Consider the following 14720-nt stretch of genomic DNA (forward strand, 5'->3'; position numbering starts at 1 on the left):
ACAAGTTAATGATTTAGAGGCTAGAAATGGCGATACACTAATTGGTTCTTTTGTATCAGTAATCTTATCTCATGCTGTTGAAAACCTGAAACCTATCAGGGTACATAATGTGAAATTGAGGAAGCTTAAACTGTCATGGTATAGGATATGGTTCATGTCCTGCTCTCTCAGGGTTAATATTGCTGGCCTCTCTTTGGATCTGGGAGGGGTATTTATACACACTCCAGACTAGGATTCCCTGTCAGCTATACTTTCGTTTAGTCTGTGTTTCTGACCCCTTGAGTGTGTGCTCGGTTTGCATTTGATTGTTTTTCTCTCCGTGCTGTACTCTGCTTGTTTGTTCTGTTGGCTTTCTGACCTTTGGCTCCCTTTCTGACTATCCCTTGTCTCACCCCTCGGTTACCTCGTTATTTCCTGGTTTTGATCTTGGCACGTTTAGCTACTCTCCAATGTATATCGTCTCCTCTGCACCCCGGCGCCTGGTGCCGCCCTTTACCACCTCCTACCCTGTCACTTGGTTCAGGTCCTGTTTGCTACCCGGTGAGTTCCCCACCACTCTGCTCTCAGCTCTCTTGCTGCGGCGCGCAGTTCTCCCCGCAGCAGTAATACCTAGGAGTCGTGACAAAAACATTGAGAGATAGGTGCGTCAGAGGTGAATCACACCACTTCTCCCAGATTCTATGGAGTTTTTGGTGACATTCTCTATTCCTATACTCTATATTCTCATACGGTATTATATTTACAATTTTGTTTTAAGGTGTCATTCACTCCATCCTGGCAAGGAAAAGAATCTAATAAATAAGAATTCTATCATACTGTGGCCTCATCCAAAATTCCCAACACACCGTTTCGGCACACAATCAATCGGTGCCCCAATTATTCTTGAAAATGTAGAAACCACTTCACTCCAATATCTAATCACTGCACAGTTCCAGATAAGATGCCAAAATCCCCTATTCCCCACATTTAGGACAACCATCAGAGGATACTCTATAAAACCTATATAGTTTGAATGGGGTTAGGCTAGATTGATGCAAAATATATAATTGTATTCATTTATTATTGTCAGTCGGTGATACCATTGTGTGGGCTTCTAAATTGTCACTCCATTGTTCTTCAGTTAATGAGGTTATCAATTGTCGCAATTTGTCTTCCACAGGAAGTTGAGTGGATGCAATTTTTTAATTAAGCACAAAAGTATGTAGTGTGGAAATTACACCTGTAGGGCCCTGAGTAGTAAGTACACCTCTTGGTGGGTATATCTCGATAACTTCATTCTGGGATGTGGGAACTGGTGCGTAATAGCATGTCTCATTTGCAGATATCTATAAAAATCCCTATCCCATATTTTGTATGTATTTGTCCAAATGATAACTGTACTTCATTTTCAAATACCTTGTCCAATGTTGTTATTCCATATTGCTTCCAAGATATACGATCTTGTAATATCTTAAGATGTGCCAACTCGGAGTTGTCCCATAACTGAGTCTCACCCACTGTTTACTTTCTTTCCAGATCTGTATCGCAAGTTTATGCACAAATAGTAATCCCTGTGGTGGTGTATAGGATCCCTCTAATATTGCCCATTTTGAAATCCTATTTAAAAGTTGCAAGATTTGAGCCTACACATTAGACGGCTTATCATCCCTCAACAAACTTTTTAAATAACACAGCTGGCCAGCTAGATAATCTAATATATAAAGCTGAACGTGTGTGTGTATGTATGTATGTATGTATGTATGTATGTCCGGGATTGGCATCTGCACCGTCACAGCTACAGCCACAAAATTTTGCACAGTCACACGTCTGGACCCCGAGAGCATCATAGGCTATGTTGTGAGGCAAAATTTTTAACCCCGCGCGTTCCAATTCACCAAACAATTTTGCCCCTAGCTACATAATGGGGAAAAAGTGAAAGGAAAAGTGTTGGAGAGCTGCCAGATGTGAACAAGGGGGACTTAAAGAATGAGAGCGATGGCGCCAAAGAGTATATACCGTACAGTTGCTAAGGTGGGGCCCCGACATGGGATACCACACATGGGGATATGAACACACACATAAAATGCGCCACACACTACCACATGCTTGAACACATATACCACCCTAAGCACACATTTCACCACACATACATCAACCTCGCCACATAAAAGTCGAAAAACAAAAAAGTCGCCACTCAAAACTCACCACGCGCAAAATTCGCCACATGCAAAACTCGCCACATGCAAAACTAGGCTCACGCAAAACTCGCCACACGTGCAAAACTCACCTCATGGAAAACTCGCCACATGCAAAACTTGCACACGAGGAAAAATTGCCACATGCACAAAAGTTGTAACACATGCAAAAGTTGCCTCACACAAAACTTGCACATACTCAAAATGCACCACACATGAATCTCGCCACGCGCAAAACTCGCCATACGCAAAACTTGCTGCACACAACTTGCTTCACTAACCTGTCACATGCAACTTGACACAAAAAGTTGCTACACGCATGTCGCCACACAAAACTCATCTCACAAAAGTCGCTACATGCATGTCGCCACATACAATTCAACACACACAACTTGACACATGAAACTCACCATAAAACACACACAAGTCTGGTATTATCCTTCAAAAATAAAAATCTGATTAATAAGCAGACAAACTACAAGAGCAACAAATGTACCATATAGGAAATACGGCAGCTGTCAGTCACATGACCTGTCTATTATGTGTATGTGTGAGCTAATATATACTGCCTGGGGGAGGGCTTCCTGTTGGCTGGGGATTTATCAGGCTGCCAATAGCAACCAATCACAGCTCAGCTTCTATTTTGCTACAGTTAATTAATCTGAGCTATGATTGGTTAATATAGGCAACAAAGGACATTCTCAGTATAGCAAAGCTTATGTGAGGTAATAGCATGTCAGTTAGGCCGGCGTCACACTCAGCGTATGAAAATACGGTCCGTTATTTACGGCCGTAATACGCAGAAAAGTCCCCAAAATAGTGATCCGTATGTCATCCGTAGGCAGGGTGTGTCAGCGTATTTTGCGCATGGCATCCTCCGTATGTAATCCGTATGGCATCCGTACTGCGAGATTTTCTCGCAGGCTTGCAATACAGACATACAATGGATCCATGGACTCAAATAATCGTAAAAACATATATACTGTCTATAATATATATATATATATATATATATATATATATATATATATATCAGTGAGATACATAATATATATATATATACATATATTATGTGTCTCACTGACACATATATATATATATATATATATATATATATACATACATATATCATACAGCGCTAGATAGCTTAAAAGCCGGTAATTCAATTGTCGGCTTTTCCTATCTCCTTCACAAACCCGATATGATATGAGACATGGTTTACATATAGTAAATTTTTTTTTTTTTTACTTTGTCCCGGGGGGACATGATTATATAGGGTCAGATCACTGATCTGACACTTTGCTGTGCACTGTGTCAGATCAGCGATCTCAAAGGCCCAGCAGGGAGGCTTCCCGGCGCCTGCTCTGAGCAGTCGCTTGGAAGCCACATTCCTGCAGGATCCGAAAGGCCCCCCGCGGCCATTTTGGATCCAGACCTACAGGGAGGAGGAGGTAGGAGACCTCGTTGCTCCGAGGGTCTCAGGGAAGCACGCAGGGAGCCCCTCCCTGCGCGATGCTTCCCTGTGCCGCCGGAACACTGCGATCATCTTTGATCGCAGTGTGTCGGGGGTTAATGTGCCAGGAGCGGTCCGTGACCGCTCCTGGCACTTAGTGCTGGATGTCAGCTGCGATAGCTGACACCCGACCCCAATCGGCCATGCTCCCCCCGTGAGCGCGGCTGATCGGTGATGACGTACTATCCTGTCGGTGGTCATAACACCTTGACGGTATAGTACGTCAGATGTCAGAAAGGGGTTAATTAGCTTTTAGTAAAATTTATACCAATATATTTAAATTTGACTACTTGTAAACCATATTCCAAAGGTCCAGATATATTCTTAGTAAGCAGCATAACTGAAGATTTGTCCCAGTTTATTTTAAGACCTGATTGATTGAATTGATTGCTCTTGGAAGGGATTGTTCCACTCTCAACAAGAAAATAACTAAATAATCCAACCTCATCCAATCTGGCATTTGCTCTGATTCCTTCTACCATAGGGTCTTGCCTTGATTTTAAGTCCCGCAAACACAAGTTAAATAAAAAATGAACAATTTTATTGAAGCAGAAAATTAAAAAGCTTAAAAATGGAGATGTAAACAGACCATGCAGAAAATGAAAAAAGCAAACATAGGGCAAATAAATAGGTTGTGTCCAAAGTTATGCATACAGTGCAACACCTTGCAGAATAGGCTCAAATTCATATGCAAGCAAATGCATTAAGTAGTAATGTAGAAAATAGGATTATCATAAATAAAGTGCAAGGTGCAAATAACTTATGTGCAAAGAAGGACCCAAAGTATCTGTACGGTCGTGGGGTTTGTCTCTGGTAACTCCTAGAAAAAAAATGTGTAATTACTGAAGGGGAGCTTACTCACCTCCTTTCCAAATCACACCTCACTACCTGTGTAGTTGACCCCATCTCTTCCCACCTGCTCCCCAAGCTCACTAATATGCTCATTCCAGCCCTAACCCATCTCTTCAACCTATCACTATCTTCTGTTACCTTCCCTCTGCCTTGAAACATGCTACCATGTCACCCATCCTCAAAAAAACAAATCTTTACCTAACTGCGATGCCCAGCTATCGCCCCATATCACTTCTCCCGTTTGCTTCAAAACTCCTTGAGCAACATGTCCACGCTCAACTTTCCTCCCACCTCTAATCTAGCTCTCTCCTTGACAACCTCCAATCTGGCTTCCGCCCCCACGACTCCACCGAAACTGCCCTGACCAAAATTACTAATGACTTACTCACAGCCAAAGCTAACAGACAGTTCCCCATCCTCCTCCCTCTCGACCTGTCCTCTGCCTTCGACACAGTTGACCACTGCCTACTGCTACAGATTCCCTCTTCCCTTGGCATCAAAGACCTTGCCCTGTCCTGGATTGCCTCATACATTTCTGACTGCACATTTAGCGCTTCCCACTCCCACACTACCTCCTCATCTCGCCCTCTCTCTGTTGGTGTCCCTCAAGGCTCTGTCCTGGGGCCCCTACTTTTTTCTATCTATACCCTTGGCCTAGGACAACTTATAAAGTCCCATGGCTTCCAGTACCACCTATATGCTGATGACATTCAGATCTACCTCTCTGGCCCAGATGTCACCTCTCTGCTGTCCAAAATCCCGGAGTGTCTATCAGCCATATCCTCTTTCTTCAACTCTCGCTTCCTAAAACTCAATGTAGACAAAACTGAACTCATCATCTTTCCTCCATCTCGCGCATCTTCCCTACCCGATCTATGTATTATGGTAAATGGCATCACGCTCTCTTTCGCAACTGAAATCCGCTGCCTCTGAGTAACTCGACTCTGCCCTGTCCTTCAAACTGCAGGTCCAAACTCTTGCCACCTCCAACTCAAAAATATTGCCAGAATCCATCCCTTCCTCAGCCATCAATCTACTAAAACTCTTGTGCATGCCTTCATCTCCCGCCTCTATTATTGCAACACCCTCCTCTGCGGCCTCCCCGCTAACTCTCTTGCACCACTCCAGTCTGTCCTCAACTCTGCTGCCCGGCTAATCTACCTCTGTCCTCGCTACTCCCCTGTTTCTTTCCTCTGCAAATCCCTCCACTGGCTCCCAATTCCCCAACAAATCCAGTTCAAACCACTAACACTGACCTACAAAGCCATCCACAACTTGTCCCCTCCCTATATCTCTGAAGTAATCTCCCAATATCTTCCCTCACGTAATCTTCTATCCTCCCAAGACCTCCTACTCTCCTCCAAACTTATTCATTCCTCACACAACCGCCTCCAAGATTTCTCCTGAATGTCCCCCATTCTCAGGAATTTCACGCCTCAACACATCCGATTATCCACCACCCTCAGATTCTTCAGACAGAACCTGAAAACCCATCTCTTTAGGAAAGCCTGCAATAACCATCCTGTCGCCTCACCACCACCAGAGCTGCTGCACCCCCGACCTTCTGTCTCTTCCCCATTATCCCGTAGAATGTAAGTCCGCAAGGACAGGGTCCTCTCCCCTTTGTACAAGTCTGTCATTGTAAATTATTTTACTGTAAACGATATCTAGAATTCTGTTTGTAACAACTACTGTATCTCATGTACAGCACACTGGAATTAATGGTGCTATATAAATAAATAAATAATAATAATATAATAGGTAGATAAAATGACAGAAAATAAGTGATTTGATTCATAGGAGAGTCCAGAGACAAAAGTACACATAGCACAAGGTCAAATAGGTAATTATCAGCAATTATAGACAATATCGTGTAAGAATATGAGGATAAATCCAGGCCAAGAAAAATATCACATACAAATACCCAGGGTCCAGAGGGCTCCAGTGTATCCCCTTAAAGGCATACACTGGATAAGGCATACTCGATACACTGGAGCCCTCTGGACCATAAATAATGTGAAGACCCTTTGTTTTTCCACAGACAGATGACGAACATGAGTTGGGGATTATTTTTGGCTCGATGAGTAAAGTTTTTATTGGTATTATTATTGCCTACTTAACATTGTTCGGTGACTTTCTATTCCATATTTGGGAGGCAGAATGAATAAACAGTTGAGCACTTCGCTCTACTGGCTCATCCTATGATGTTTTCTATTAGAGTGTGATCTATCATTGTCTTGGTGAATAATTCAATATTTTTATATAACTTGCCATTTTCATGGATAGTAAGTATAAATGTTAAAAAATGTAAAATTCGTGGACATTTTATTCAAAAATAGTTATTGGTTTTATTCTTGGCAGATTACTGTATGAGGAGATTAGAAGGACAGCTGACATCTTCAATTTTTAAATCAGATGATCTTGAGATCCCACAAGATACAATTGAAGTGAATGCCATTACTCCAGATATACCATCATCCCTTCACAGCAAAGATTTGTCATCTGATCCTTTGAAACAGGTCCTGTCTTCTGATTCCTTACCAACTACTAGGGAGAATCAATGTCACAAAATAAGCAGTAAAAAACGAATAGCTCCTAAAGTAAAAAAAACAGAATATGGAAATAGTTTTCCCCTCAAAATGTCTTTTCCAAATAGATCAAGTCGTATCAACCATAAAAAAATTCAAACAGAAGAGAATATATTTTCTTGTTCCAAGTGTGGGAAATGTTTTAATAAGAAAGCAAATTTGGTTAAGCACCAGAGAAGTCACACAGGGAAGCTGCCTCTTTCATGTTCAGAATGTGGAAAATGTTTTAACTGGAAATCACATTTGGTTAGTCACCAGAGAAGTCACACAGGGGAGAAGCCATTTTCATGTTCAGAATGTGGAAAATGGTTTAACCGGAAATCAACTTTGGTTAGTCACCAGAGAACTCACACAGGGGAGAAGCCTTTTTCATGTTCAGAATGTGGGAAATGCTTTAACCAGAAATTTGCTGTTGTGCTACACCAGAGAACCCACACAGGGGAGAAGCCTTTTTCATGTTTAGAATGTGGGAAATGTTTTAAAAGAAAAACCAATCTTGTTTCTCACCAGAGAATTCACACTGGGGAGAAGCCTTTTTTATGTTCAGAATGTGGAAAATATTTTAACCAGAAATCAGATCTTGTTGGTCATCAGAGAATTCACACCGGTGCAAAGCCTTTTTCATGTTCAGAATGTGGAAAATGTTTTAACCGGAAATCACCTTTGGTTAGTCACAAGAGAAGTCATACAGGGAAGAAGCCTTTTTCATGTTCAGAATGTGGAAAATGGTTTAGCCGGAAATCAACTTTGGTTAGTCACCAGAGAACTCATACAGGGGAGAAGCCTTTTTCATGTTCAGAATGTGGGAAATGTTTTAACCTGAAATCTGATGTTGTGCTACACCAGAGAACCCACACAGGGGAGAAGCCTTTTTCATGTTTAGAATGTGGGAAATGTTTTAAAAGAAAATCAGATCTTGTTACTCACAAGAGAATTCACACTGGGGAGAAGCCTTTTTTATGTTCAGAATGTGGAAAATGTTTTAACCAGAAATCAGATCTTGTTGGTCATCAGAGAATTCACACCGGTGCAAAGCCTTTTTCATGTTCAGAATGTGGAAAATGTATGGCGCTAAAATCAAATTTTTTAAAGCACCAAAGAATTCACACAAGGGAGAAGACTTTTTCGTGTTCAGAATGTGGAAAATGTTTTACGAAGAAATCAACTCTTGTTACACATCAGATAACTCATGCACAGGTGAAGCCGTTTTAATGGAAAATGTTTTGTGAAGAAATCATCTCTTCTTAGTCACCAGATCAGTCACACAGGGGAGAAGCCCTTTCTATATTTTTAATGGTGGAAATGTTTTACTTGGAAAAACACACTTTGAGCAAGAAAAAAATCTTGCTAATAAGTGAGTGCATCTTATAGACTGGAGGCAGGTTCCTGTGACAGAAGAGAACAATAACACAGTGCCCTTCTTGATCTCTGAGAGAACTGCTCTCTCCTCCAGACCCACACTTATGTAATTGATTGGTGCAGAGCAGGAGGGGAAGGTACTTTGACCTGTACAGAGGCTGCAAGTCCTGAGTGACCAGCTAAAGAACCTTCCACCCGCATAGCTCAAGGCCCTTTCAGATCATGTAACACTGTTTTACATATTTTCAAAAGTTGTCAGGTTCAGTTATGAACGAGCCATTTCTTAATGATTTTGGTCTCCTGAGTTCAAATTTGACAATAAAAATGTTTAGTTCTCTCATGCTTCTAGGATATCAAAGAGTTTTTCTTTTACTGTTACAAATAATTAATGCATAAAACATTTACTTTAGTAAATATAAAGATGCAGACTATTTTGTGTGAGGAGCTGGCCACTTACTATAGAGTATTGGATTGGACCAATGCACGTAGAGCGGAATCCACTGCTATAAGTGATGCAGACTTTTTCCAGCACGGAGCACCAATTATGTAAATCTTATTGTGTTTTATTAGACATTTGCTTGTCAGTTCAGCCTCAGAAATCAATGTTTCCATTCAGTGACAGTGAGCAGAGGAAGACTTCGTAGTTTTAACATAAGGCCAGAAAAGAGATTGCTACAGGTAACTGTAAAACAATCATTCTATTAATCTCATCATTATCTTAGGGGCCTCAAGCCATTGTTCTCCTAGCCAATAAACCCTTTGTGTTGCTAGGGATAGCAGACCCAGGATAGCCATCACCCCTGGGGGTCTCACATGCAATCCCATGTGATGGGTTTTTGGAATGGCTTTCATTCTTTGAGCTATAACCAATGTTTATAGAGGAGCGTACACTTCTGCCAATTTAGTGAGCTGATCCCATAGAGAGAGGAAAGGAAGCCACAAGTATTGTCAAGGAATTGGTGGAGTGACATCAATGGGGAAATCAACCCCATTCTGTCAAAAGACAGCGTGAGCGCTCAACTTTGATTGTCGGCATGAAGTTTACCTCCCGTCACTGGTATCAGCTGATAGGACTACTGCTCCCAGCAGCCCATGCGTGCTGCCGCTAATAACAGCGAGAACAGGAGAAGCTGATGGCAGTTTTCATCAGCTGGCTCCTGCGCTATAAAGAAATAATAAAAAAAAAACTGCATGGCAAAAACTTACAGCTGGGGGCTGCAACCCTCAGCTGTCAGCTTCAGCAAGGCTTGTTATCAAGAATAGAGGGGTTCCCAAGCCGTATTTTTAATTATTTAAATAAATTTTTAAAAGTAGTGTCGGGTCCCCCCATTTTTTGACAACCAGCCTTGCTAAAGCTGACAGCTGGAGGCTGGTATTCTCAGGCCATTTTGACTATTAAAATAAAAAAGTTATGGCTCTGGGAAGAAGGGGAGCAAAGAATGAAAATGCAAAACCAAAAATACCTCTGGTCGTTAAGGGGTTAACCCCACTTGCTACTGCTACAGGGTGAGTGGGAAGAGCCGGGCAAAGTGCCAGAATTGGTGCAGCTAATAATGTGCCTTTTCTGGGTGGCTGCATCCTGCTATTTTTAGGCTAGGGGGGCCAATATCCATGGCTCCTTACCAGCCTGAGAATACCAGCCCCCAGCTGTCACTGTTAGCAAGGCTGGTTGTCAAAAATAGGGGCGACGCCACACCGTTTCTTAAAATTTTTTTAAATAATTTAATTTAAATAATTAAAAAATACGGTGTTGGGACCCCTCTGTTCTTGATAGCCAGCCTTGCTGACAGCTGAGGGTTGCAGGGGAACCCTCGCCCAATTTTTGTTATTTTTTATTTATTTACAGCGCAGGAGCCAGCTGATGATAACTCCCATCAGCCGCTACTGCCTTCGCTGTTATTAGCGGCAGCAGGTGTCGGATGATAGGAGCAGTAGTCCTATCAGCTGACACCAGTGACCGGAGGTAAACTTTATATCACAGCTGAGGGTCACGTTGTATTTTGACAGATGGGGACCGCGGCTTGCTGACCGGTGGGTATGAATTCACCACTGATCAGAAACGGTGTTTGCCAAGGTGTCATGCATATGACAGCGCAACAAACACCAGGTGTTCGGGCAGCCAAACCCGAACAGTAACACAGACTTCCTGGTGAAGTCCGTGTTCCATGTCCGTGCCCGAACAGTAGATACGGACGCTGAACTTTACTGTTCGGGTTCGCCCATTGCACCGTTTCATATGAAGTTGAAGTGCAAGTAATCTGTCGCAGTAATCCCATGACAACTCTTTTTTGCTTGTCTCTTGTACTCCTGCATCTCTTACAATTGACCAACAGTAATCTGCAAGCATTGATGGATATCTTTTCTCCATAGCCAAAATATCTTGTTGAAATCTCTCACCGTGCTCGTTGCTCACTGCTCCGTAGTTTGGTGGAAAAACTTCTGTATGCGAATGTAAGAAATGCATCTTTAACCTTTTCCTGACATTGGACACATCCATATGTCATGGTCGTCTGGTACTTACCGACCTTTGACTTATGGATACATCATGGTGATCTCCCATTCACCAGGGGCTTTGTGCAAGTTGCCACTGGGTATCAGCTGATTCTGACAGCCGGCACTCAGAGCAGGCATTAAGAAAGGGGACTACGTCAGCTCACCCATAGCCGAGTGCAGAGCAGGGAGAATCCAGCAGTGCAGCAGGAATATCAATCGATAGCCGAAGATTAAAAATAAGACTACAGTATGATAGTTACAGCTCTGACATGGGGAGATGATAGGCAGATTAATTTTGGACCCTCAGGTCTTTAATCATTGTATTACCTGTACACCGACACTATATACAGAGTGGCTTTGTACAATGTCACTGTTGATCACTGTATTACCTGTACTCTGTATACTATGTAAAGGGCTCCTGTGTATACTGTCATTGGTGATCACTGTATTACCTGTACACTGACACTGTATACAGTGCTCCTGTGTATAATGTCACTGGTGATCACTGTGATACCTATACTCTATACACTATATACAGAGCTCCTGTGTATAATGTCACTGGTGATCCATGTATTACCTGTACACTGACACTATATACAGATCTCCTGTGAATAATGTCACCAGTGATCACTATTCCCTGTACACTGACTCTATATACAGAGCTTCTGTGTATAATGTTACTGGTGATTACTGTATTACCTGTACACTGATACTACATATAGAGCTCCTGTGTATAATATCACTGGTGATCACTGTATTACGTATGCACTATATACAGAACTCCTGTGTATAATTTCACTGGTGATCACTGTATTATGTATACACTCACACTATATACAGAACTCCTGTGTATAATGTCACCCGTGATCACTGTATTACCTGTACACTGATACTGTATACAGTGCTCCTGTGTATAATGTCCCTGTTGATCACTGTATTACCTGTACACTGTATACCATTTATAGGGCTCCTGTGTATAATGTCACCGGTGATCACTGTATTACCTCTACACTGACCATTTATACAGAGCTCCTATGTATAATATCACAGGTGATCACTGTGATACCTATACACTATACTGTATACAGAGCTCCTGTGTATAATGACACTGGTGATCACTGTATTATCTGTACACTGACACTATATACAGAGATCCTGTGTATAATGTTTTTGGTGATCCCTGTATTACCTATACACTGACACTATATACAGAGCTCCTATGTATAGTGTTACTGATGGTCACTGTATTACCTTTACACTGACACAATATAGAGCCCTCCCGTGTATGCTGACACTAGTGATCACTGTATTATCTGTACACTGACATTACATACAGAGCTCCTGTGTATAATGTCACTTTTTTCATCAGTATTTACACAAGAAAATCCCATGGCAGACAATATGATCAGTGATAACAAAAATTCCCCATTAAATGTCACCTGCTTAACTTCTATTGAAGTAATATATCGCAAGAGTAACATGGTATGTGTAATGTATGAGAGGCCTCATGGTATGCAACAAATAAAACCAAAAAATTGTGTTTATGGGAAATAATACAAATCAGTTAAATATAATGTTAAGATAATATTTCATTATATCTACTCAACATATATTTCTATATTTCTTTAGTAGTTATTATTTCTTGATGTAGTTAATAGTAGATAAGTGTAATCAAATATCAAAATGGTTTACCAAAAAAATATACATTTAGGATCATTTTTTCCAAATGATAATTTTATAGTATTCAGTGTTATTTTTAATGTTTACATAGATGGGTACACATCTACAAATATATAGTATAAAGCAAGTATAGAATTTATACTTTATATATACTTTACTTTATAATTATTTTTAATTTTGGTTTTGATTAATGAATTATTTCATAAAATAATATTTTTTCATATTAAGGGGGAAATGTGTTTTGATCCTGATTATTTCATCACATTTCATCAATACCTCTTCTTCACACATTTTAATAAAAAATAAATATTAATAAGGTACTATTGGGTATATTAAGATTAAGTATTATAAAGAATAATTTCTTTACACTAAATAAAGGTACCGTATATACTCGAGTATAAGCCGACCCGAGTATAAGCCGACCCCCCTAATTTTGCCACAAAAAACTGGGAAAACTTATTGACTCGAGTATAAGCCTAGGGTGGAAATGCAGCATTTACCGGTGAATTTCAAAAATAAAAATAGATCATTATTGCCCCATAGCTGTGCCATATAGTGATCTGCACCGTTCATATTTCCCCATAGCTCTGCCATATAGTGCTCTGCACCGTTCATATTGCCCCATATCTGCCCCATATAGTGCTCTACACCGTTCATATTTCCCCATATCTGCCCCATATAGTGCTCTGCACTGTTCATATTGCCCCATATCTGCCCCATATAGTGCTCTGCACTGTTCATATTGCCCCATATAGTGCTCTGCACTGTTCATATTGCTCCATATCTGCCCCATATAGTGCTCTGCACCGTTCATATTGCCCCATATCTTCCCCATATAGTGCTCTGCACTGTTCATATTGCCCCATATCTGCCCCATATAGTGCTCTGCACTGTTCATATTGCTCCATATCTGCCCCATATAGTGCTCTGCACCGTTCATACTGCCCCATAGATGCTCGGTATAAATCTGTGCCACCGCTGCTGCTGCTGCAATAAAAAAAAACAAACAAACACATACTCACCTTTCTTGCTTGCAGCTCCCAGCGTCCGGTCCCGGCGTCTCCCCGCTCTGACTGATCAGGCAGAGGGCGCCGCGCACACTATATGCGTCATCGCGCCCTCTGACCTGAACAGTCAGAGCGCAGCTAGACGCCGGGAAGATGGAGCGGCGCCCGGCGGCTGGAACGCGGACAGGTGAATATTACATACTTACCTGGTCCCGACGTCCGGCTCCCCCTGCCGTCCCACGGTCTTCTGTGCCGCAGCCTCTTCCTCTATCAGCGGTCACCGTCACCGCTGATTAGAGAAATGAATAGGCGGCTCCACCCCTATGGGAGGTGGAGCCGCTTATTCATTTCTCTAATGAGCGGTCCCACGTGACCGCTGAAGAGGGGAAGAAGCTGCAGCACAGAAGACCGTGGGAGGGCAGGGGGAGCGCCAGGATCGCTGGGACTAGGTAAGTATACCTCAGCGCCCTCTCCCCCTCACCCGCCGACCCCACCGCTACCGTGACTCGAGTATAAGCCGAGAGGGGCACTTTCAGCCCAAAAATTTGGGCTGAAAATCTCGGCTTATACTCGAGTATATACGGTATTACATGCAAAGTTGCATAATTTAAATATTTTGGTAATCCAAGGTTATGACAAATGTGAAAACATCCAGTTAATGGAAATATTAAGGGTATGTGTTACTGAGAGTATAACTACTCTGCATTTGTCATCAACATATAAAGGCTTTGTTTTTATTCTAATTTTTATTTTTCATTTTTCATTTTTATTCTTTATTTTTTTTTTCATCTCAAGAAGAAAATCAATATTTAATGAAGTCATGTTTAGTACAAGAGTATTGCATCATTAAATATAGCGATAATATGGTTCCATTATAAGGGAAAAACGTTTCAATTCTGAGTTAAATACAACAATTAATTCATTCATCTATTCTTATTTTGGTTTATGGCTATACATTCTTAAATATTATTGGTCTAATAAATATATTCTATTAATAAAATTGAAGTAATAAAGATGGAAACACTTGCTAAATAAAAAAAACACTGTCATCTAT

The 14720-nt window shown here is 41.4% G+C and overlaps 1 protein-coding gene across 2 annotated transcripts in view; it reads left to right on the forward strand.

The window, feature by feature from the left end:
• Positions 1-8828, forward strand: part of LOC138663643 (oocyte zinc finger protein XlCOF22-like) — a 34060-nt gene extending 25232 nt beyond the window's left edge. For both annotated transcript variants that reach the window (XM_069749919.1, XM_069749920.1), the window contains exon 7: positions 6901-8828. In XM_069749919.1, the coding sequence (XP_069606020.1) occupies positions 6901-8339 (1439 nt within the window). In that variant the 3' untranslated portion in view covers positions 8340-8828. The remainder of the gene's footprint in view (positions 1-6900) is intronic.
• The last annotated feature ends 5892 nt before the right edge of the window (positions 8829-14720 follow it).

The sequence above is a fragment of the Ranitomeya imitator genome, chromosome 2 (genome assembly GCF_032444005.1).
Source record: "Ranitomeya imitator isolate aRanImi1 chromosome 2, aRanImi1.pri, whole genome shotgun sequence".
Lineage (NCBI taxonomy): Eukaryota > Metazoa > Chordata > Amphibia > Anura > Dendrobatidae > Ranitomeya > Ranitomeya imitator.